The sequence below is a fragment of the Podarcis gaigeae genome, assembly GCF_964106915.1.
Source record: "Podarcis gaigeae genome assembly, chromosome: 9".
NCBI lineage: Eukaryota > Metazoa > Chordata > Lepidosauria > Squamata > Lacertidae > Podarcis > Podarcis gaigeae.
In genome coordinates this window covers 7,298,548-7,323,674 of record NC_139685.1, presented here as the reverse complement: position 1 = coordinate 7,323,674, position 25,127 = coordinate 7,298,548, and the positions used below count along the sequence as shown (strand labels likewise).

General features: G+C 42.7%; 1 protein-coding gene across 5 annotated transcripts in view; it reads left to right on the top strand.

Annotated features, from left to right (window-relative positions):
* Positions 1 to 25,127, top strand: part of TAPT1 (transmembrane anterior posterior transformation 1) — a 68,865-nt gene that overhangs the window by 5,382 nt on the left and 38,356 nt on the right. The window contains exons 1-2 of one of the 5 annotated variants that reach the window (XM_083698278.1): positions 11,171 to 11,289; positions 11,466 to 11,575. The exons of 1 other annotated variant lie outside the window; for it this stretch is intronic. In XM_083698278.1, the coding sequence (XP_083554404.1) occupies positions 11,279 to 11,289; positions 11,466 to 11,575 (121 nt within the window). In that variant the 5' untranslated portion in view covers positions 11,171 to 11,278. Of the gene's footprint in view, positions 1 to 11,152; positions 11,576 to 25,127 lie in introns of those variants that run through there. 3 more of the 5 variants (XM_083698279.1, XM_083698276.1, XM_083698277.1) reach the window with 3 other exon arrangements.

The following is a 25,127-nucleotide window of genomic DNA, read 5'->3' as shown; positions in this document are numbered from 1 at the left end:
TTTGTTTAATTTTCCATTCCACCTCTTGATTTATCAATTTTGAATATTGCGCCTGGAAAAATTTCACTTCTCTCAACACATCCTTCGACTTAGGCCTAGATCTTAATTTTTTCTCTCCTTCTCTTATTTTCTCCAATATCTTCTCCTTCTTTTCATTCCAGAACCTTTTCTTGATCGTGTTTTGTTGTATTAGAAACCCTCTCATGACTGCCTTACTTGCGTCCCAGATTGTTCTTTTTTCCACGGTGGTATTCAAATTTATCTCAAAATAGTCCTTTAAAGTTTTTTGGGCCTTCTTCACAATCTCCTGATCTCTTAATAAAGTGTCATTCATTTTCCATCTAAAGGAACCGGTTGTATTAAGTCTCAATTCCACTTTCAAAGCATTATGGTCGGAGCAGGTTTTTGGGCAGATTTCCACTTTTCTAGTCTTAGGTGCCAGTCCTCTAGTTGTCCAGATTTGGTCGATTCGTGTCCATGTCAGATGAGCTTCAGAAAAGAAAGTCCCTTCTTTCCCTAGGGGGTTCTTAACCCTCCAAATGTCAACTAAGTCCATATTGTCTGTCATTTCAAAAAAAGTTTTAGGTAGTCTGCCGTCTTTCGATATGTTGGCACTTTGTGACTTATCCATATTTACAGACACAACCCCATTCATATCACCCAGCATGATGATGTTACTATAGTCCAAGTAATCCAGCATAGTCTCATGCAGCTTCCTGAAAAATTCCGACTTTCCCTCATTTGGAGCATATATTCCTAATATCAAAAATTTTTCTCCTTGTGTCTGTATTTCAATCGCCAAAATTCGGCCATGTTCATCTTTAAATAAAAGTTTCGGTGACAGGCTCTCCTTTGCGTATATCACCACTCCTCTCTTCTTAACTTTGTCCGAAGAAATAAATTCTTGGCCTAGTCTTTTGTTAATTAACACTTTTCTATGGAGCCTTGTCACATGTGTTTCCTGTAGGCAGATAACGTCCAGTTGTTCCTTTTTCAAGATGTGAAAGACTTTTCTTCTTTTTTCCGGGGAATTTCCGCCATTTATGTTCCAACTAAGAAGCTGCAGAGACATCCTGAATCAATTGACGGGTTCTACAATGGGGTATCTAAGCTTTCCCCCGATCCCGGGGGAGGTAGTGCTGGTCCTGATCCAGGTGGTATAACTCTTGGAGGTGGTCCCGGTGGTGGTGGAGGCCAAGAAGCTGCAGCTCCTTTTTGCAGGTCCTCCTCGTGGTCGTGTAGGAACTTCTGCTGGTCTTCAGGTGATTTAATCTTTATTTTCCTTCCTTTGTAAGTAAATGAAAGTCCTTGTGGAAACTCCCACCTATAAGGAATTCCGTTGTGTCTCAACAATTTGGTCAGATCTATATAGGTAGTCCTAAGTTCCAAGAGATATTTGGGTATATCTCTGTAAATTTCGGCCCTTTTGCCTTCTATCTCCAAGGATTTCTTAAAATGTAGGCCTAATATCTTATCCCTTTCTTCTCTTGATCTCAGAGCAACTAAACAGTCTCTGGGCTTGTCTTTCTTTACTGATTTCCCCAGTCTAAAGGCTGTCACAATTTTAAAGTCCTTTTCTTCCTCAATTCCCCAGAATTTGGAGAACAAAAGTGTCAAAAATCCCTCTAAATTATTTTGCTCCAGTTCCGGGATAGCCCTTATCCTGAGATTACTTTCTTTACTTTTCAATTCAACCAATGACAGGTAGGCTTGTTGTTCCCCTACCTGCCTTTTCAAAGGTCTTACCTCTCCTTTAATTTCATCAACCTTTAAATTCGCCTGTTCTGCTTTTTGATTGGCTTCCACAGCTAATTTGTAGTTTTCTGCCGTAGCTCCTTGCAATTTCTCAATTGCCTGAGTGTGCTGCGAAACCTGTTCAGTTAATTTGCCAATAGAGGATGTAGCTTGATCAATCTTTGATGTTTGATTATCCACTTTTTGATTTAAAACTGCCAATTGTTCCAAAATTTGTTTTAAAACTGTTTCAGATCCTCCAGTTGCCATATCTTCTGCAGCAGGCTGCACTAGTTCCACCTCCTGTGCTGTCAGCACAGTTGGGACAGATGATCTGCGGTGATGAGTTAAAGTTGTTTGCAAAAGTTGCCCAGATTTTTTCTCTTTTTCTTTATCTTTGGCTTTAGCTGCTCTTGTTCTCCCTGTGCCGCTCATTCCACACCTGCCTCTGTTCAAGGTCAGATGATCTTTTGTCCCATGGGAAAGACAAGTCCCAAGTATAAACAAATTAAACCACAAAAAGTTTCAATAAAGCTCAATTCCCATGCCACTATACTTCCACAGTCCTATAGGGGGAGTATTTCAAAGTTTCAAAAAAGAAAGGAACTATTTTCCGCCATTGAAGTTCCTCTATTCCCCATATTTAGTTTTGTAGTTCCCAAACACAAAAGGAAGGTTTCCAGAACTTCTGCTCTCTTAAAATCCAGCCACAAGGTATCAATATAGGTCCATGCAACAATGTTTAGTGTTAATGTCTCAGTCTATGCAACAATTTCAATCTCTGCAACAATATCGTCAGTTTGACAGCAGTTTGACAGTTCTTTTTCTATGCACTGGCAGCCCGATGACGGGGTTATCTCTTTCAACCCCGTTTAGCCCAGAGATAGGAGGATAGTTCCAAAGAATAAAAGTCTATAAATCACACAGTTCTTTCCCTTTTATCTTCAAAATGCAGAGTCTATCAATGCACCCTTTCTTCCACTTTTACAGTCCCTTTTTGAATACTTCAGCTCGTTTCCGAGCCCTTGCTTTGATCTAATTAGCAGAGTCGGGAGGCGGACTTCCTGTTACTCGCCTCCCGTTTTCAGCCGAATTTCTTCAATTTAAGTTAAAAATTTAAGTCCCTTACTCACGGGTATGTTGCTCCAATTCCGATAATTTCAAGAAGAAAGGTCAGCGCTCATCAGCAGCAGCAGCGCGGCTTTGCTTCCACGAAAAGAGCGATGAACTCACAGCGCTGCTCCCCCTTTCACGTTCCGGAGCCTCTTACGAGGCTCCTTCCCCGCTTCTGGGGGGGCTCCAGGCGCCCGCCGAGTCCCACGGCCGCAGGCTCGCTCTGCCTGCGGTTTTTCTTGATGGGTCTCCGCTTTGCCGCAGCGGACGACCCTTTTTCGCGGAGCCCCTCTTCACAGCGCGAAGAGGACCGCCATTGCTGTTTCGCGCCGCCTCCGGAAGTCCCCAACCTAGCAGTTTGAAAGCACGTCAAAGTGCAAGTAGATAAATAGGTACCGCTCCAGCGGGAAGGTAAATGGCGTTTCCGTGCGCTGCTCTGGTTTGCCACAAGTGGCTTAGTCATGCTGGCCACATGACCCAGAAGCTGTACGCCGGCTCCCTCGGCCAATAAAGCGAGATGAGCACCGCAACCCCAGAGTCGGTCACGACTAGACCTAATGGTCAGGGGTCCCTTTACCTTTTACCTTTACTTTTTTTGGAAGCAGTTCCCAAAGTGACTCATTTTTCGTTTTGTTTTCACCCTTCTTAGCCATACACTGGGGTTGCCCTTTGCTGGTTTTTTAAAAGTCAACAGACTTTCAAAACAGGCCTCTACACTTCCTTCTTCTGGCCAGAGACCCGACATGAAAAATGCAATTCATATATAATTATGCACACGTCTTACTCAACGTTAGACTGCTTACGTCACCACTGTAATCATTTCAAAACATCTGCTTATTCATTGCTGAGAAGCAAATACTTTCCTCTAAGTTACTTTCAAAAGTGTTAGAAATGGCTCTGGTATTTGTTGATTGTAAAAGCTGCGGCCGCTTTTCACAGAATAGAATCATAGAATTAAAAGGGAGCATAAGGGTCATCTAGCACAACCCCCTGCAACGCATGAATCTTTTCCCCAACATGGAGCTTGAATCCATGATTCTGAGCTCATGCTCTACTGACTGAGCTATCCCAGAGCATAAGTGTAAATGGAATATATAGGCATAAAACCTGGGGTCTAGAAGGGATCATGGCAAACTGCAATTAAGATAAAGGTAAAGGTAAAGGTACCCCTGCCCGTACGGGCCAGTCTTGACAGACTCTGGGGTTGTGCGCCCATCTCACTTAAGAGGCCAGGGGCCAGCGCTGTCCGGAGACACTTCCGGGTCACGTGGCCAGCGTGACATCGCTGCTCTGGCGAGCCAGAGCCGCACACGGAAACACCGTTTACCTTCCCGCTGGTAAGCGGTCCCTATTTATCTACTTGCACCTGGAGGTGCTTTCGAACTGCTAGGTTGGCAGGCGCTGGGACCGAGCAGCGGGAGCGCACCCCGCCGCAGGGATTCGAACCGCCGACCTTTCGATCGGCAAGTCCTAGGCGCTGAGGCTTTAACCCACAGCGCCACCTGCGTCCCGCAATTAAGATAGGTACTACTAAATACCATCCATTGCATTGGTGACAGTGTTTCCCCTACAAATTTATATGCCCACATGGAAACATTTTATGTTTCGTTGCTTTCATTTTATTCTGAGGCAAAGAGTACATTCCAGATGTGTTCTCCACAGAATTGATTTCCCACTCAGGGGATGCAGCCGCAATGGCTGTTTCTGGATAAGATGCTGAATCAACTGAAATTGAGTTCTTTAAACCTGAGTAAATGAAACTCTAGAATATGGGTGTACTGGTGAGTTTGTAGAGTTGCCACACAAAGTCTCTCACACAAAGAGTTGCCAGACAAAGTCTCTTTACAATACTCAACCTACTTCCCCATTCTAAATTAAAACCCACCCACTGTTTTCCGGGATGCTCTTCCACTTAACACCAAGCTACATAATAATAATAATAATAATAATAATAATAATAATAATAATAATAATAATAATAATAATAATATTTATATCCCGCCCTCCCCAGCCGAAGCTGGGCTCAGAGCAGCTAACAACAATAAAAGTAACACAGCATTCTAAAATCAATATTCTAAAATCAATTCAAAATCAAATTAATGGCAACCACTTGGCCAGAGTTCTACGAGGATCTCCAAAGGAGGGGGTCAGACTGTGCCTTGGCCAAAGGCCTGGTGGAACAGCTCTGTCTTGCAAGCCCTGCAGAAAGATGTCAAGTCCCGCAGGGCCCTAGTTTCTTGTGACAGAGCGTTTCACCAGATCGGGGCCACGGCTCTGGTTGAAGCCAGCCTAACCTCTCTGTGGCCCGGGACCTCCAATATGTTTTTGTTTGAAGACCGTAAGGTCCTCCGTGGGACATATCAGGAGAGGAGGTCCCGTATGCTAAATGGGATGCTAAATGTATTGCTTGCAGTTGTGTATTTGTGGATGATGGTCCAATGTTGTGCAGACTTTCTTTCTTCTTTTAGGGGCTGGGGGTAAGGGTCAAATTTCTACTAGGAGCGCTGCTAATTTCTTTACCTTAGCTCAAGCAAACTAACAGTTGTGTCCAAGGAAACAAGATTCCACCATGGACATCAGTGTTTCATGTTCTCCACTCATCTGAAGGATGTTTACCTGTGAAGGCGATGCACATTAAGCCCTCATGGCCTCTCTGTCTGGTCTCACTGACTGTGCTCCATGTGTTCCTCAAGTGCTTTTGTATTTCTGGAATGCCTTCTTGAACACCTAGCTATACATTGTCTTGCTTGTTTGGATGAGGGAGGGAGAGATGCATGTATATATGTATATCCATATAGAAACCACTTGACATTCATGTGGTTAGAATTTAGCCTTTTGTGCAAAGGTGAAACCCGTATCAATTGCTCTGCCCATTTTTTACTCCAGACCTGCACACTGGTGGCCTTATGGTCCTCAGCAAGTTGCCCATGGAGTAAAGCAGTGCTGAAAAATGCTCCCACTTCTGTAGGAAGATCTCAATTTATTTAAAATGGGGTTGTGGGGGTGTAGAACAAATGAGGTTGGGACCTGCTCCCTCCCACACAGTAGCACCACAGCCTTGTGGTTTCCCCATCTTGCTTTAGACCAGGGCAGCCCAACGTTTCATACCAAGTGGGCTGCAAGAGTACTTCAACACAGAAGCCGCAGGTTTCACATTGCCTTGTTGGGTGGGGGTGAAGACGGAAGCAGGCCAAAATTTGACACACCCACCCTGCCCCCCATGCTTCCTTTCCAAAGCCAGATAAGTGAGGTGCTGGGCTTTGGGATGGAGGCACAGGGCTCGGGCAGGGTCCTTCTCCCCAAAGCTGGGGAAGTGCTATCTAGGCTTTGGGAAGAGGTTGGAGGGTTCCAGGACTCTGTCAGAGCCCTCCCACCTCCTTCCCGAAGCCCAGCTCCTTGTTTTCCTGGCTTTGGGAAGGCAGTGTGAGGGCGTCAAATGCTGCTGAGGGTTGCCAAAAAAGGCCCTGAGGGCTGCATGTTGAACTGACTTATCTTAGACAGCCAGGAAGCTCTTTCTGCAACCTGAGCTTTGACTTTTCCCAACTTGCAAGCAGGTCTCAACTGTCACCGTAACAGGGGGCGTGCGACTTGCATGCCACGTTGTTCCAGGAACGTTACCTGACCAACAGCGCCCATTAAGAAATCTCTGTTCTTGATCAACCTGTGCAAAAGCCTAGAGAGATAGCCATCTCTTCAGTTTCACAAGAATGTCGCATGTCCCCAAACACATTGCAAAATCACCCCTAAATCTCTCTGCTCTGCACGTGCATTTTCCGTGTTCCACTTGCTGCAATGTTTCAGCAATATTCTTCTATAGAAATAAATGGTGGGAGTTGCTACTAAATTGGAGACAGTGCTCTTAAGTTGGATGCCAAACACTTCTGAAGGACACCATGTTGGCTATCCTTGACACAACCTAATATGGAGGCAATGTAACAAAGCCCTGAAGGAAAAGATGGTGGCTGCACTTGAACGTTTCTAGACAGCAAAGCCTATAGTAAAAAGGTTAAGAGACCCCTGGCCATTAGGTCCAGTCGTGGCCGACTCTGGGGTTGCGGCGCCCATCTCGCTTTACTGGCCGAGGGAGCCAGGGTACAGCTTCCGGGTCATGTGGCCAGCATGACTAAGCCGCTTCTGGCAAACCAGAGCAGCGCACGGAAACGCCATTTACCTTCCCGCCAGAGTGGCACCTATTTATCTACTTGCACTTTGACGTGCTTTCGAACTGCTAGGTTGGCAGGAGCAGGGACCGAGCAACGGGAGCTCACCCCATCGCAGGGATTCGAACCGCTGACCTTCTGATCGGCAAGTCCTAGGCTCTGTGGTTTAACCCACAGCGCCACCCGCGTCCCAAAAAAGCCTATAGTAAGAATGGTCTAAATAAGAAATTAATTGTTATATATACTATCAGTGTTGTAAAGAAGCACTATCAAGATAACTGGGGAATATAGGGAAGGGAGTTATGTTGCAACTTGGAAAATTTTCTGTATACGAACCTGTCATCTTGTACAATACACCTTGCACACTTCTGATGCTTTATAAATAACTTTTAATTTTAAAACATGTGCCTTTTCCCTCTTATAGATTGTAAACCTGGGAGAAAAGACTGTCTTGTTTTTCATCATTCTCTAGGGCACTATGGGAATCCTTTTTGACTGAAAACTGGGGTAAGAATGCTTTCAAAAAGCAAAATAATAATAATAATAAATAATAATAATAATAATAATACAACGAACAGTATGTTCTCTATTGCTCCTCCTCTCTGTAGTTAGAAGCATGCTATAAAGTTGGTGCCAATTTATCCAGCTTGTTGCAACCAACTGTATTGCACAAGCTCCCCTCCCACAAATCTGATTCCCTTAGTGTGAGTTGCTATAGGAGGATAAATAAAGTGAGGTATGGTGGTGGAGCAAATAGAACACTGTAAAGATAATGGCAGAAAGAAAAATAGTGGGCAACTGTGACCTGTTGTGTAGAGAAAAGAGAAAATGCACAGAGAAAGAGATGGCAAAGGACTTACGGTATTCATTCCTTGTCTGGAATCAAGGTAAACAAAGTGTGCAGAATACTCCAGTCAGGCTGAAGAGCTCCAAAAGGAACTCCCCAAACTGGGTGAATGGATAACAAGATGACATAATGAGATTCATGGAAAAGTGTTTCCACATTCACAGATGGGGCCTGATTGGGCTATGGAAATTAAAGTAGATGTTGCATAATTTACTGAAAGCTTTGGCTCACTATGCTGGAGCAGTGAATAAGGCAAATTTCATGTTGGAAATTATTAGGGAAAGGACTGCAGCTAAAACTGCAAATATTGTGATACAGCCAGATGGTGTAGGTTTTAGCTGTTAAAGCTCAAAAAGGATATGGCAGCATTAGAAAAGCTGCTGAATAGCTGCAAGCAGAATAAGAAGGGTTTGGGGGCACCCTTGGTATACAGTGGTGCCTCGCAAGACGAAATTAATTCGTTCCACGAATTTTTTCGTCTAGCGAATTTTTCGTCTTGCAAAGCACGAAATCCCATAGGAATGCATTGAAAATCAATTAATGCGTTCCTATGGTTAAAAAAAGTCCAAACAAAGCCAAATTTGGTACAACAAGAGTTTATTAAGTGCTCTTTAAAGTCACACATACTGTAAAGAGCATTTCAAAATTCAAACCCATAATTTTTTTTTAAAAAACAGCAGAGTGGTCCAATGGTCACAGAAAATCATAAAAATGCAGAAAAAAACACACAAGCTTCCAGAGTCTTGGAAACCCCTCCCCAACACTAAGTCCTTGAATTCCAAACACCCCAACCCAAAATCCAACCCCCCCAAAAAAAAGTTTTAAAAGCTTAACTTACCAAATGGCTGTAAAAGAAGTTTTGGAAAAGCTTCAAAAATCACCAAAGTCTTTTAAAACCTCAAAAAAGGCTACTATGTACACTGCGTTCTATGAGTTGCTCCTCAGAGTCAAGTCGCAACTGTATTAATGGTGTTAAGAAAAAGGAAACAAACTTGCAATACGTTTTCGTCTTGCGAAGCAAGCCCATAGGGAAATTCGTCTTGCGAAGCAGCTCAAAAAACGGAAAACCCTTTCGTCTAGCGAGTTTTCCGTCTTGCGAGGCATTCGTCTTGCGGGGCACCACTGTATAACAAAAGGCAAAAGCATTTTATTTAGGATAAAAAGGTGACTGGGGTTGTGAGGGGTATGATGATAATGAAGATGACGTACAGCAGTTTATAAAACGATCCATGAGAGAATACTAGAAATCACAGTCCCACGCTGCACCTGATTGGCAGTATAATCAGGATTTAGGACAGACAAAAGGAAGTACTACTTTGCACACAACACATAATTAATGAAAGGACTTTACTGTCACATGATGCAGGGATGGTCACTACTAGAAATGTCACTTTTGGTTCTCTCCGTTTCTTATGTTCCCAGTCTTAAATTTAGTTTTCCACATTTCTGCAGCCATGTGCACTTTAAAAAACAATCCTCGTAAAATATAGCTTAACGCAGTTTTGAACAATGCACACATTCATGCAAGCAGATTTCCCTAATATAATGCACTTTATCTGTTATTTTCACAAATACATTTCTTTTTATGCACACATTCCCCTAATGTATGTATTTTTGCAAGCATTGGTTAGAAACTTGCACCACAAAATTCAAATAAGTGCAACTTTCCAAGTTTGGCTGTGTTTCAGTACGCATACTGTCATGGAAAGCGCAAATTTATTAGATTCACCTTTAAATGCAAAATAAATTGAATTTGTTGCCCATCTCTAGTTAGTTTACAAAGCGGGGTGGACAAATCCATGAATGATGGATCTATTAAGCAGCTTAGTAGAATCTACCACGTTAACTGTCAGATCTATATAAAAAAGTATTGTATTCCAAGCCAGTATTATGCCACTGCATAATCTGGCCATCACCAGAGAGAGAGTTATTGCAGAGACATTTGGCTACCAACCACCCTACTTTTAAAGCAAATTATTCCCACCCCCGCCCCTGGAGATTCCCAGGAAATGTAGCTTGTTATGGGGTGGTGGGAATTGTAGATCTCCGAGTGGGAAACAACAGTTCTCACAATGCTTTGGAAGAAATAGTGTGTCTGCCACCTTTGGTCTGATCCTGCAGAGCTCAGGAGGAGTGCAGGGAAACCTGTCTCAAAAAGAGGGCATAGCTTAAGAAATGGAAGTGAAGAGAAATAGAGATGAGGAGTTAATGTTTGGTCCATGGTGGTGCAGAGATGAAAAATAGGAGGCCCCTATGAGTAGAAAAAGCGAAAGAAAAAGGAGAGAGGCTTAATAGAGAATAAGTTTAAACGAAAGCACTGATCTAAAGACATAGACAAATCAATAAAAATAAATAAAAATATACAGCAAACTAAGGTTCCTGGCTACACCCATTGCTAAAGACGTATGAGAATGGTTTTTCACCTCTCCTTTCCAGAAATCTAGAAGAAAATTACATTCCTAGCCTCTGCTTGTTTACTTGGAAACAAATCCCAGTGTATTAATAGGGCCCTTTATAGGATTGTAGTTTTAAGCTTTACTAGCTGAGAGCAAGGAGTGTTTATTCTTGGAGCAGGCAGAGGGTGGGAAAAATAGTAATAAAAAAAAAAACTTCAAATGCAAGTCCCTACATTCCTGCTTCCTTCAATGCTCTCTTAAACAAAACGAAGCAAACTTTTACGGTTTTGTCCTCTGCAGCTGCTCAGGTGGGATTCGCTGGGGGCGCCCCGAGCTGCGCATCCCAGATGGGAAACCTGAGCTTCGTTTGCGCGCAGCCCCATCCTAAGCGCGGTTCAAAGAGGGAAGCGCCCAGGCAGCAGCCCCACCGGAGAAGCGCAGGAGTAGCGGGTGGGGAAGAAGAAGTAACTTTCCCAGCTTATTTTCCGTTTAGGGAATAAAGTCCTCGGGGCTTTGGGGCTCTCAGCAAACGGTGCCTCCAATTGCACGAGTTTAAAGGTGCTTTATTTCGTTCCGCACGGGCTGGCAAACGATATAATACGAGCACGTCGGGGGATTGTTTTATTTTATTTTTATTTTTGTTTCGACTGGGTGTGTTGTTGTTATTCGGGCTGAAACTCTGCCAGAGGAGGCTGGGCCCGCTTCCCTTCGCTCCCGCCCGCTCTCCGCGTCGTCGCTGTGAGGCTTCGGGCTGGGCGACAGGAGGAGGAGAAGCAGCAGCAGGCCGCGCGGGGGCGGTTGCTATGGCAACGCCCCTCCTGCCTCCGTCAAGATGGCCGCCAGGACCGCTCGCCGCTCGCGCGCGCTGGAGAGGTGGGCCCGTCTGGTGCGCTCCTTGTCGCGCGGCGATGACGTGCTCCGGCGGGCCAGCGGAGGCTTCCCTCAGCAGCAGCAGCAGCAGCCGCCGCCTCCGCCGCGCGGAGCGGAGTTTGTGGCTGCCGCTCGCGTGAAGATGGCGGGCGTCGCCGATGCCGCCTCCGCCGGGAGCGGGGAAGGCGGGCGGCGGGGGGGCGGCGGTGTTGGCGGCGGCGGCGGCCCCCCGGAGCTCTCCCTGCTCCAGCCGGGCTCCGGGCAGCAGCGGCGGAGCAGCTTCACGGGCGGCGAGTGCCGCTCCCCTCAGCCGTCCCCGGCTCGGTCCGCGCCGCCCGCCTCCAGCCCGCCGTCGCCCGGCCCCGGGCAGCAGCAGCAGCAGCAACGCGCCGCCGAGACGCTCGGCTTCTACGAGAGCGACCACCGCAGGCAGCAGAAGCGCGGCGGGGCCTCAGGTGAGGCGGGGGGGGGGGCCTGCGGGGGCTGGAAAGACAGGCAGGCGCGCCCGCGAGCATGTACAGAGTGCATCGCGGCGGGCTGGAAAAGAAAAGCGCAGTGCCTCTGGGCACGTGCAGAGTGTTTCTTCTTCTCACGCGAACTCGAGCCCATGCCGCTTCTCGGTTGTTTGGGGGCGGCAGGAGTCAAATTTAGATTTTCCCAAGAGGTGGGAACGAAAAGGGGCTGCTGTGGTTAGGGCGCCAGTTTCTCTCCGAGAAAAATAAATGCACGTTGCACTTAGTCGGGAGTGTTTCGTGGGTGTTCATAGGTGGCGAGGTGGGTCTTGCGCAGGGTGCAAGGGCAAGACCTCCCAGGCGGCCCTCCCACCAGATGTCAAAGAGAAAAATAACTACTAAACTTTTAGAAGACATCAGAAGGCAGCCCTGTTTAGGGAAGCTTTTCATGTTTAATAGGTTATTGTATTTTAGTGTTTTGTTGCAAGCTGCCCAGAGAGAGTGGCCGGGGAAACCGAGCCAGATGGGTGGGGTACAAATAATAAATTATTATTATGTAATTTTTGTCCTCCCTAGAAATGAAGGGCTGAGTGCATTCAGGAGCATGGAGAGATTTGGGTGGCGAGTGACTTTTGGCAGACAGCGTTTGAAGCAGGGGGGCAGAAGGAAGTGAGTGAGTGAGCAGAAATCAAAGCTGAAAGTTGTCCTCTCTTAGCCAAGTGTTGCTGCTCTTTTAAATCTAAAGGTGGCAAGGAGGTTGTAGAAGTAGAAATAGCATTCCTGCTGCGTGCGTGTTTTGTGCACCAAGAAGTGAATCCGGCAGTTCTACTCTGGAAGACAGTACAAGAGTTCCTCTGAAGTCAAGTACTTAAGAGGATTTCTCTCTCTCTCTCATGACAGCCTTGCCAACTGCTCTCTGATTGGCTCTGCTGTTCTTGCCTTTTCCAAGTTTGAGATTCGGTGCTGTCAAAAGTTTGGAGGAATTTAGTTTTACAAGCACCTAAGGTGAAGCTTGTGTACTGCTCCACATTTCTCTTGCTAAGTCAGGCTCTTGGTGCGCACCCGTTCTGATACATAGTTAGTCGCTGAAGTTTATTAGGCATGTCGACAAAGGCAGTAAGTTATTTTTGGGAATCTAATTTTAGGCACTGAGGTTTGGGAAAAAAACGCTTAGAGATTCTGCAGCTCATCAGAATGTATTGATGCAGTATCTAGGTGTGGAAAGAGGTTATCGCTTGAACATATATAACTACTCATCTGTGTAAAATTGTTTTTTCTGCTCCGGAGTGGAGATAATAGCATTGGATGTGACAGTATAGGTGGGTTTTGTCAGCTCACAATTCTAGTGTCTTGACCTATAGGATGGAAAGTGTCAATGCACACACAGAGAATTGAGTGCAGAGTTTAAAACGAGGTTTGTCCTGTTTAATTTTAAATTGTGTATTTACTACTAGAGTACACCTTAGAAGTCGTTGGGTACACTGACATTCTCCATTTCTGGTTCAGGAGACACGATTTAGAGATTTTAAAAGTCTATATTTCAGATTTAAATTAGGGTTAATTGTCAGGAAAATGAACTCAAGAGCAGAAGAACTACCGTATTTTTTGCTCTATAAGACTCACTTTTTCCATCCTAAAAAGTAAGGGGAAATGTGTGTGGGTCTTATGGAGTGAATGCAGGCTGCACAGCTATCACAGAAGCCAGAACAGCAAGAGGGATTGCTGCTTTCACTGCGCAGCGATCCCTCTTGGTGTTCTGGCTTCTGAGATTCAGAATACTTTTTTTCTTGTTTTCCTCCTCCAAAAACTAGATGCGTCTTGTGGTCTGGTGCGTCTTATAGAGCGAAAAATACGGTATTTGGGCTGTCTGAATAATTACTATCAGCAGTAGGTGATAGAACAATTATACGACAAAGCTGCTAGATGTCAAATAGATAGTGTGCTTTATTCCAGAATTATAAGTATTGTTCAAAGGTAAGCAGGCATCATTTTATCATATCATTCCCAAAAAAACTGTGTTCAAAAAAGGAAAAAATTAGGAGGTGCTAGAAATACTTTGCTATGTGAGGAAACAAATAGTGTTAAAATTGCAGGCATCTGTTCTATATAGATAATAGCACTGCTAGTGCCCATGAAATATGGACAGATAGGAAACTAATTTTGTAACACATGCAAACCTCATACATTTCTTTATTGGAATTGGAGCTGATTAGATTATGTAAAAATTAAGTTTAGGTTTTTGCTCAAAGCTGCAATGGTTTTTCCTCTTCATGACACTCACAGATTCTATAACATTCTGGACTAGGGTATTATGTCACAGAAGTCTGCGGCTCTTCATGTGGATGAAACTGTACTAATGTGTAACCTCACTGGCAAATTGGCTTGACTTGGGATGGCCTGGTTGGAGGGGTGGGGTACAAATAATAAAATTATTATTATTATAAAATAGAAAAAAGTGCCTAGTGGGATATCCTGTGGTCTGTAAAAGATGGCCATATTACTACTGGAAATGTTTCTGAAGGATTGCATCTATGTCAGCAGCACAAAAGTAGCTGCAGAAACAAAAATTAAAGTAGCAAGACCAGTACCTATTCTTAAAGTGTCCCTGTCAATAGCACCACATAACCCATCATTATGTTACATGATAATATTTTCCCCACATTAGCCGAAAGCACCAATCAATATGCAGCAACAGCTGCAATGTCTTCTTTGCACAGGTTAAATACAGGGACACTGATAACTTTACCTGTTGTATAAGCAGGGTGGGTAGGGGTGTTAAGCTGCCAGAGCTCAGAAACTGCTTGTACTAATGAAATTCTCTCTCGCAAAATTCTCCTGGAATAATGGGAGTTTCAAACACTGGGTACGAATGAAACTGCATACCATGATTTAAACATACAAACTCTTATCCCTGGCTATACAGGAGAAGGAGAGAAGGGTGGAGAGTGTGAACTCAATGTTTGTTCTGGCTTGTTAATGTTACTCAACTGTAATCTAGCATGACATGTCACCTTTTAAGGTCTATCATTACGATGAACATTGATTTAAGATTTATAATAACAGGGAGCTCTTAAATTATTTATTTCATCTGTGAATCACTATAAAGCATCTCAAAGGAATTTCACAATACAACAAAGGTATAAAACATTTACATATATAAAACATTTACATATCTAAAGACCATTTCCATTCAGTACAGGTACTAACTGGGACGGGGTGGAGTGGGGAGGTGGAATCTCCACTTAAAGGGCTTACTGAAAGAGGAAAGTCTTCAACAGACATCGGAGAGATCACAGAGATGTCACCTGTCTCAGGCATAACAGGAAGGAGTTCTGAAAGGTAGCTGCTGTCATAATAAAGGCTTAATTTCAACATGCTGTAGAATAGCTCTCCTGGTAAGATGTTGTGAACAGGATGCCTTCTCCTGCAGTGTGCAATGATTGGTTGGGCATGTAAAGGATTTGATTATCTTTTCGGAACCCTGGCCCCAATCTTTATGGGGCTTTGTGTATCTTGAACTTGGCCCAGTAGCTAATTAGCAGCCACTGTAATTGGTCAGTGTGGTGTAGTGGTTAAGAGCGGTAGACTCGTAATCTGGTGAACCGGGTTTGCGTCTCCGCTCCTCCACATGCAGCTGCTGGGTGACCTTGGGCTAGTCACACTTCTCTGAAGTCTCTCAGCCCCACTCCCCTCACAGAGTGTTTGTTGTGGGCAAGGAAGGGAAAGGAGAATGTTAGCCGCTTTGAGACTCCTTCGGGTGGTGATAAAGCGGGATATCAAATCCAAACTCCTCTTCTTCTTCTTCTTCTTCTTCTTCTTCTTCTTCTTCTTCTTCTTCTTCTTTCAACAGCAGAATTCTGCCCCTCTGAGCAGTTGAGCTGCCTCATTCTACACTAGCTGCAGCTTTTCCAGGTCAACCTCAAGGGCAGCCCCATGTACAACGCATGATAGTAATCCATTGGTGACCACTGGATAGCTCAGTTGGTTAGAACATGGTGCTGATAACACCAAGGTCACAGGTTTGATCCCCATGTGGGACAGCTATATAATACTGCATTGCACAAGGTTGGACTACATGATCCTCAAGAACCCTTCCAACTCTACAATTTGATGATTCTGGAGGACCAGTACCTGGGTGGCAGTTCTCAGGCTATCCTGGCCTAGAAATGGAAAGAGCTGGTAAAGAAACCCATAGATCATGAAGTCATCAGAGATGGCTCCAACCCCCAGACTAGGAATGTGCTCCTTCATGGGAAGTGCAACCCCCAGCAAACAAATTTTCTGGACTTGTGACCTACCCAACCACAGTGCTTCTGTCTTGTTGGAATTTAGTGTCAGTTTGTTGGCCTTCTTCCAGCCCATCACAGAGTCCAGGCACTGGTTCACGGCTAATGTGGCCTCTTCTGAGTCAAAATATTACAGAGAAATAGAGTTGACTGCATTAATGTACTGATTACACTTCTCCCCAAATCTCCTAATGACAGCTCCAATGGCTTTACATCAGAGGCACCCACACGCAATCAGAGGATTGAGAGCACCCATACGCAATGCTGTGTGATGTCCTGACATTGCACAGGGGGCTCTCTGAACATTGAGGTGTCCCAGCGCCTTCACGAATCTAGCACAATACTTTACATAACACATACACATAAAAAATTTATATACATGCTGGTATTCGTAAATATAATTTTTTCAAATGACTATTGTTTTGGCCAAAACTGCAGGGGCCGAGCACCATTTATATTTGTGGTGTCCAATTGCTATTAACAATGTGTCACTAATGTGAATTTTGTATTCATGAATTTAAAAATAAATAAATAGAAAGTGCTGCTCCATGGGGGGGGGGGAGCTGACTAGCCATTCTGTTTTGTGCCAAGGAACCAGGAACCATGTGGCGAATAGCTTTTCAATCCCAGTTTCTAACACTGCTTATACAGGGTTGAGATAATAATCCAATTCTGTCATTTGAAACTGACCCCAGGGATAGGACTGGAGCCACTGCAAAACAATGTCAACAGTGCCCATTGCACAAAACTGGTTCAGGCGAATGATTAATGGTATCAAACGTCATTAAAATAAATATACAAGATGTGTCTGATGGCAAAATGGTTTTTATTAGCTTTGTTGAAGATAATCTTGGAAGCCTGTTAATAAGAACCTAGTGGTCAGCAAAGCAAATTGTAACTGAAATAATTAACAAATGTGCTTTACATCCTTCTATCTTTTACTAGTTTGCTTAGTGGCTCGCTTAGTTTGCCACTTCCTCCCCTTGAGCACTTCATTTAATAAAAGTAGGGTGCTTACTGGTTTGATCATACCAGTTTGCTGTCTGAACTGACAAAGTGTGATTTCATAAAATTGGAAAGTGTTCTATTAAATTGAGGGGGCGTGGTGAAAGTGAACATAGAATCACAGAATTGTAGAGTTAGAAGGGATTCTGAGGGTCATGTAGTCCAACCCCCTGCAATACTGCCCACAGCCATCCCTGGGTAGGCTATCAAAACACCAACTTGCTGGCTAACAGCCAGACACATTGGCTCATCTAAGCCTGTATTGAGTAGTGTGCCACTTCTAGTCAAAGATAGAAAACAGGAGGATCATGGTTGTAACATGGTTGTGAGTGTAGTTATGGCACCAGGGGTTGGGGAAGCAAATAATTATAGCTTGATCTATATTGTAAATTCTCATATTCAAGATTTAATGTTGTTTAGTGTCCATGTATGCTACCCTGAGTTCTTATAGGAAGGTTGGGATACAAATATAATAAGACTGCTTTTCAGGATATGCTAAACACTTCTTTGCACAGCTTTGAATAAAATACAGAAACCATTCTGCAATTCTGTGAATTATACTTTTAAACACATTAATATCTCAGATAATTCTCATATAACCCTTGCAGGCTAGTGATCCACTGTAAAATCATCAGTATATTTCTTTGGAAGTACCATATTTTCCTGTGTATAAGACTAGGTTTTTTTTACCAAAAAAATTGGCTTGAAATTGGGGCTCATCTTATACACTGTTAGTGCTGAAGGATGTTTTCTTAATTTGGAGGGCGTCTTATACATGGGGGCATCTTATACATGAAAAAATACAGTAAGTCCCACTGTGTTCTTTGCGTTTTACACCTGTTAATTTTACAGAGAATTACAGTCTTATAGTTCAGTCCTAAAAATTCCACTCAGAATTCAGTCCTGTTTAATTCACAGGGGCTTACTTCCAGATAACTGAGTTTAGGACTGCAGCTTTATTGTAATTCAAAGAAATGGTATTAAGAGGTTATATTTGTTATAATTCTATGGTCTCATAGAATCATAGAGTTGGATGGGACCCTGAGGGTTATCTAGTCCAGAGTTTTCCAAACTGTGTGTTGCAACACATTTGTGTGTCAGCTGCAGTGTGTAGGTGTGCCATGTAAACACGCCCCACGCTCCTCCTGGGGCTGGAAAGGGGTTAGTTTAACCTCTGGTTTGCTAGTAAAATTGAATTGCTGTGTCATGTCTAAAAAGCACGTTACCAACATGGAAAGTTTGGAAAGCTCTGGTCTAGTCCAGCACCTTGCAATGCAGGAATATGCACCTGTCCCTTACTGGGATTGAACCTGCAATCTCCAATTACTGGGATTGAACCTGCACTGTCAGGACCACACTCTAACCAACTGAGCTATCCAGTATATAAGGCTTCCTTGTTTAGAATGCTCTGTTACTGATGATCTTTCTTTCATTGCTATCAGATTGCTGCTTTGCAACAAAATATATTTTGGGCAGTCTAAAAGTTTGGAAATGATAACAGACTTTCAGTAAGGAGAATGTTTAATTCAAATTAATAAAATAAGGGAAGTTCGGTTCTTGGCTTTGGAAGAAGAAATTGCTTGCTTTACACATTACACAGCAGCAGGTCTGGGTTTGCCACCAGGTGTACCCTCAAAAGGAAGTTGCAGCCATCCCTGCTCTCTGATAAGGGTACCTATATACTATGTGTATTTTCAAACTGCTTGGATAGCTCAGTCAGTAGAGCATGAGATTCTTAATCTCAGAATTATGGGTTTGAGCAAGCCCCACATTGGGCAAAAGATTCCTGAATTGCAGGGGGTTGGAGTACATGACCCTTGTGGTCTACAATTCATGGTCTACAATTCTATGATTCTACGAAACATTGTTTACAATGTTAACCTGTAACATTTTTAAGTACTCACCTAAATCTTGGGTGTATTCTTAAAATGACAACATTTGGATAGGCTCTGTGATGCTCTTAAGCTGTAGAAATTTGATGCTGAGTTCTGATAGGAAAAGTAACTTTATTAATGCTTTTTAACATACCTTAATACACATATTCTGACTGCCTGTGGTCACAAAAGCAGTAAGTCCAAAGGCGTTACCACTTTAATGCACTTCCCATTAAAATGGCTGTGAACAGGGCTGGAAAACCCCCAGACACCTGTTTTCCTGGGTGCCTAAAAAGATGATGCTGGCAACTAAAAATACATGTGGCATAAACTGGCCATTTATCCCCATCACAGCTGTTGTTGTCCTTGTCCAGTTGGAAAACAGTCCCAGGAAAATGGGATCACAATCATTAAGAGTACCAGAAGTATTGGAACAACTTAATGTGTACATTATAGGGGGGAAATGACAGGGAGCTAGAGAGAAATTGCCATTAGAACACTTTCCCTATGTCTCTGCCTGTGAAGGAACCAACCTCCCATTTATGTGTGTTCAGTATGTGTGCAACTATGCATACGTGCTTCACGCCAAATCCAGACGTGACAGGGAAGGGGCGGAATGGGGTGTTTGCAGGTTTTTCCAATGGTGTTTCAAATATACGTGATTTCACTAGCATGGACAGTGCCTCGGAATGTAACCCCCACATAAATGGGGGGGGGTTGCCTGTAGTGAGCATAATTGTGATCTTTGCATGCAAACTGTATAGGAAAAGCATACTGGAGGCGATATTTCAGATAGGACCGACTCCTATACAGAATTGTTGTGAGTGGCAATATGGGGTCCAAAAAGTAATTTAGTACTGGAAACAAATTATTGCCCCCACAGAACCTAGGACTTGCCTATCAGAAGGTTGGTGGTTCGAATCCCTGCGACGGGGTGAGCTCCCGTTGCTCGGTCCCTGCTCCTGCCAACCTAGTCACGTCAAAGTGCAAGCCACGTCAAAGTGCAAGTAGATAAATAGGTACCGCTCTGGCGGGAAGGTAAATGGTGTTTCCGTGTGCTGCTCTGGTTCGCCAGAAGCGGCTTAGTCATGCTGGCCACATGACCCGGAAGCTGAACGCTAGCTCCCTCGGCCAAAAAAGCGAGATGAGTGCCGCAACCCCAGAGTCGTCCGCGACTGGACCTAATGGTCAGGGGTCCCTTTACCTTTACCAAAATTTTCCGGTCGATATTGACTTCCGAAAGGGAAAGCATGATAGTAATCTGTGGCTTTAGTCTCCTTCATATATACTGAGTAAATGCATGTTCCAGTCAAGATAAATAAATTTCTAGATATCATAAATGACAGTTCCAAGCCTAGAACAATTTATCATGGAACTGGCGAGTGGTGAGGTGACCCTGCACTAAATCCTAGTTAGAGATAGAGGTTTATAAAATTATGAGTGGTATGAAATAAGTGACTAGTTATGTTTTTCTTACTGTCTTAATACTAGAACCTAGTGCCATCCCGTGAAACTGATTTTTTTTGAGATTCAGACAGACAAAAGGAAATACATGGTGCAGAGTTAAACTGTGGAATTTGCTACCAGAAGATGTAGTGATAGCCAGGGGAAATAGAGAAATTCATGGAGGTTGAGGCTACTAGTTATGATGGCTATATACTCCTTCAAGGACTGGAAGTCTCTGAATATCAATTGCTGGGGGGAAACAACATTTTGTCCTTGTGTCCAGCTTCCCAGGAGCATTTGGCTTGCTACTGTGGGGAACAAGATGTTCGGCTAGGTAGGGCTTTGGTCTGATCCTACAGATCTTTTCTTAGATTCGTTAATATTTTTAAAAAATATCTTTAAGCACACTTCTTTTTTTAAAAAATGTATTATTTATTAATTTCTTCAGCAGTAGCAAAAGACAAAAATCATGGACAACCTTGATAGAATAGTGCTACGGTCATCTTAGTTGCAGAGTTATTTGAAAATATAGTTATGTCATTTAAGTTCTAAATGTGCACAAGGCAAAAAAAAATTAGACCAGCTTTTATTTGCCAGAGTTGTATTTAGGTAGATGGGCCTTGCACAGCTTTGTGAATGACCAATATCAAATGACAACTTCTCGTGTTTGCTTGTTTTGAATTTTTAAGGCTACTCCTAAGAAGGGCTTGACCCTGTTGATGTCTTAAGTTCCCTTAATGATGATAACTTGAGCAGGACCCTCATCTTGACAGGCTAACATAGAGGTGCTATCTGACACCTTCACACCACCCAGGTCTTTAAAGTTTAAAGCAACATGTTGAATTTGACCCAGAAATTGACTGGTGACCAGGGCAGTGGCTGAAGACTAGTCAAACGTGTGCATGTTAGCTGTCAGCAGTGCCATGATGTTCTGCATGAGCCGCAGCTTCCAAATAGATTTAAAGGGAAATCTCTAATTAATAGAAAAGAGCAACCACCTTTTTTCTTTTTATTAGTAGAGACCTCCCCCACAGTAGGGTGGGCGATGTTGGATTTTCAGCATTGTGATTTATCACCAGCCAAAAAACCACGATCTATGTTTTAGGCGATATCACCACTGATATCCTTGATTAATTTATGAGCAGAGGGCATGTATAGGTTACAAATTTACTGTAAGGTATGATGGTGGTTTTTGTTTTTGTTTTGCTTCAGTTACTGTTTGTCTTTTGTAAGTTTTGGCGATTTTAAATTTGGAGGTTTAAGTATAATATGTTGGTATGGGAAACTGTCGTGTAACGGGCCAATGGCCGTAATAAAGATCAATCCAATCCAATCACCAGCCAAACATTGTGGTTTGGTGATAAACCACAATGTTTTTTTTAAAAAAAGTTTATTTATAATTTTCCATTTTACAGCAAACAAACGAAAGAAAAGAAAACATTTTCAACAATCAAATTCCAGTATCTTATTTCAATCTCCACTTTCCCTCTTTCTGCGGTTGCTTATATTTATAATACTTTTACTACATTTCCAAGTTAAACCATCTATAAATCATTTTCAAATAAATTTCCTTTAGCCCATAACATGCAGTAAATTTTAAATCTACATTCCATAATCACTTCCATGCCGACATTTCTATATTATGTCCTATGTCGATGTCCCAATGTATCACTTAAGATTTCACTTGTAGAAGATGCTATTAGAATGGAAAACAAAGGATTTTTGACATCACTTTAATACTACTATTTAGCAGGTGTCTCTCTAACTGAGAGGTTTTGAGTCACAAAACCCAGCTTTTAATCCATTTTAAACACTTCATTTGAATGGTGATATTGTAACCAAGTTGTTAACATTCCTGGTAATTCTTCAAACTTTTTAAACTTAAACTTGCCACCCTCCTCTGTTATTAAGCTTCTTTAAGTTGCCCAGTTTTCCTTCCTATACACCTCTATGGCTTCTAAAGGCGAGAGCCAAAGTGGTGTTTTCCATTCCAACAAATTTTTATACTTATAATCATCCCCCCCTCCAATAATATGATTTGTGAAACCTCTATGTATTTTCAACTTTTCATACCACAGATATGCATGCCAACCAAACTTAATGTCATGCCCTTCTAAGTCTAAAATATGTGAATTCTTTAATGACAACCACTCCTTTAACCAACATAGGCAGGATGCCTCAAAATAAAGTCTCAGATCTGGCAGGGGGGCTCTATCAGTATCTTATATTTTATTCTTGGTTTTTTCCCTTGCCAAGATATATATCAAAATATCCTTTTACCATTTCAAGAAGCAATCCACCTTGCCAATCACCGGAGCTGATTGAAATAAAAAGCATTCTTGGTAAAACACTCATTTTACTTACAATCCACCAAGTTATGGTTCAGTTTATTGTCTTTATGCAACGACTGTTACAAATGCCCTTGTGCAGCCAACCTTTTTTATTGCATCATACCTGTTTCTTTTGTTTGGAAAAGCTGCAGTTCATATACATGTGCAAATATTTGAAGCTGGCTGTACTTTGTGAACGTTCCAGAATACACAAGTTACTTAACCAAAATTGGAACCTTTATACTGTATTCAGAGATTTTGGATATGCATTTAAGTTCCTTACTTGTCAGATAGTAGTTTCATTCTCTGCAAATAAGAGTTTCATTCCCATTGTAGAGTTAACAGTAGAGAAGGTGATTCCCCACTCCAATATTTTTTATATGTTTGTGGTTACCTGACTTGTGCTTGACCTAATGATTTCACAGTTGAACTTCAGTGGCTTTTGGTTGTAAAGGTTAGTTCTGTTCTTTAAATCTTGTTTTAAAAAATTAGGTTCAGAACAGCGGCGATTTTGTTTACTAGGCAGATGACATGGCAGGATCTGTGTTTCCTGAGCATAGCTCTTGGCTCATGCTGCAGAAATTGAGCTAGGGAGTAATAAATAGTCTATAATGGATTGAGCCAACAGTTGCTGAGCTCTCTGGGATCAGGTAGATATAGTTTAATTAGATTTCAGCCTGTCATCTTGAGAACTTTTCATATATTTTTCCACCAAAGAGGATAAAGTGCAATTACCATTTGGTATATATTTTTAATAAACATAAAAATGGGGTGCACTGGTGCAACTTTTCCTGTGTCTTCTTGAAGCAAAGAGTTCAAGATTCCAGATTCCGAAATCTGCAGTGGATTAAAAACAACAAACAGTCCAAAACCCCCAAAAGAATAACCAGTCAAGCAAAAGGCAAGCTGAAAGAGATGTGCTTTACCTTCTTCTGGGAAACAGAGTGGGCAAATAATGCACCTTAGGGGAGATATCATTCTGCAGCCTTGGGGCAATAAACATGAATGCCTTTATTGGGGCAATAAACATGAATGTAGCTGTAGCAGTTTTCACTTTGTGTTGATTGCCCTGAATTTCTGTGTGAGTTTATCAAAATTGGCATAGTGACAATGTCAGAGAGGTGGTCTCTGAAGCTTTACAAATTCTAGTAAAACCGTGCAAACTTTGAAATAGCTGAGCTGCTTTCGATGCTAACATTGACTGTTAGGTGATAGGCAGCTCTTGCCCATCATTTCAGATGTGAGTGGTCACAGGAGGGAAGCCCAAGTCATTGGCATGAAGTGGATAAGGTACAGGAGCCAAAAGACATGTGACAGAAAGGCAGAGGTACAGCCCAGGTGAGCTCAGGTGTGTCTTAGGGGTGCCTTTGGAGCAGACAACAATCAATAGTAAGGTCAAGCTGACATAGCAGGGACATGTAAGACTGGGGTGCATGCACAAGGAAATGGTGCAAAGTCAATGGAAGGAGGTATGGAATGACTGCATTGTCATCTCCAGGGTTTGGGAGGGTGACACCAGCCCTGCCCTCAGTTGGCCTATGTCATCCTTACCACTTTCTATTCACCAGGCCTCTTTCTGTAGAGATAATGACATGATACACTGTAGTTTTTCTAATAGTATCTCAGGGGTACAGTAAACCCATTCCACAAAATCACATAAGTGGATCAGAAGACAAATTCTGGTATTTAAGCAAGAACAGATTTTTATAGCTTTTAATTGGCTCCTTTTGTACTGTTAAAGTTTTGTTTTTGATGAGTCTGATGAGTAGATAGAAATAAACAAATCTGAGCTGATCTATCACGTGTGTGTGTGTGTGTGTGTGTGTGTACACACACACACACACACACACACACATTTATATATATAAACTTTTGAATTGGGAGTTGCGTTTTGCAGAATGCTAAAACCGCCACTCCTTTATTATGCTCCTCTCTATAGGGTGGTAAGGTGTAGTAAGTGTAATATGAATTGCAAAGTCTGCATTTCAGCTACACATTAACTTGGGGCATTATTTTATGTGGAATGAGTAGATGGATTTGGAACTCTAAATTTGTTCTGGAGTTCATATGAGGCTTTGGGGTATTTTCTTCTTGAACATGTCAAGAAAAACATAAATGGGTAATTTTTATCTGCTGAATTAAATGTGGACGCCGCTCTTGTTTAAAGAGCTCTGTGTAAACACTAGATCTCCCATTTCCAAAAGAGATTGCAGGATGCGTCGTCTAGTCTTGCATTGCAGGGTTTTGGACCTTGGGGTCCCTTTCATTTCTAAAAAAAAAAAAATTATTCTCTGATTCTATCTGTATAAAAAAATAAAGCTAAAATCACTTTTAAAGTTGCTCATAACATGGGTAGATGTTTGAAGTGGGTGGATGGAAATTAAAGTTAAATCTAAATACAAGAATGTTAAAGCTACATTTAATCACGTCTTAAAATTGAATGACAAATTGAGAACAACCATGGTTTGGTATTATGTATGGACTGGACTGTAATTCTGAACCAAAGTTTGGCCATCAGCATGCTGGTGTTCTCCCCTTTCCTTCTTGCATCTCTTCACATGTCCAAATTTCCTCTCTGACTTCCTGATTTGGGCAAACCATAGTCTGTCGTTAC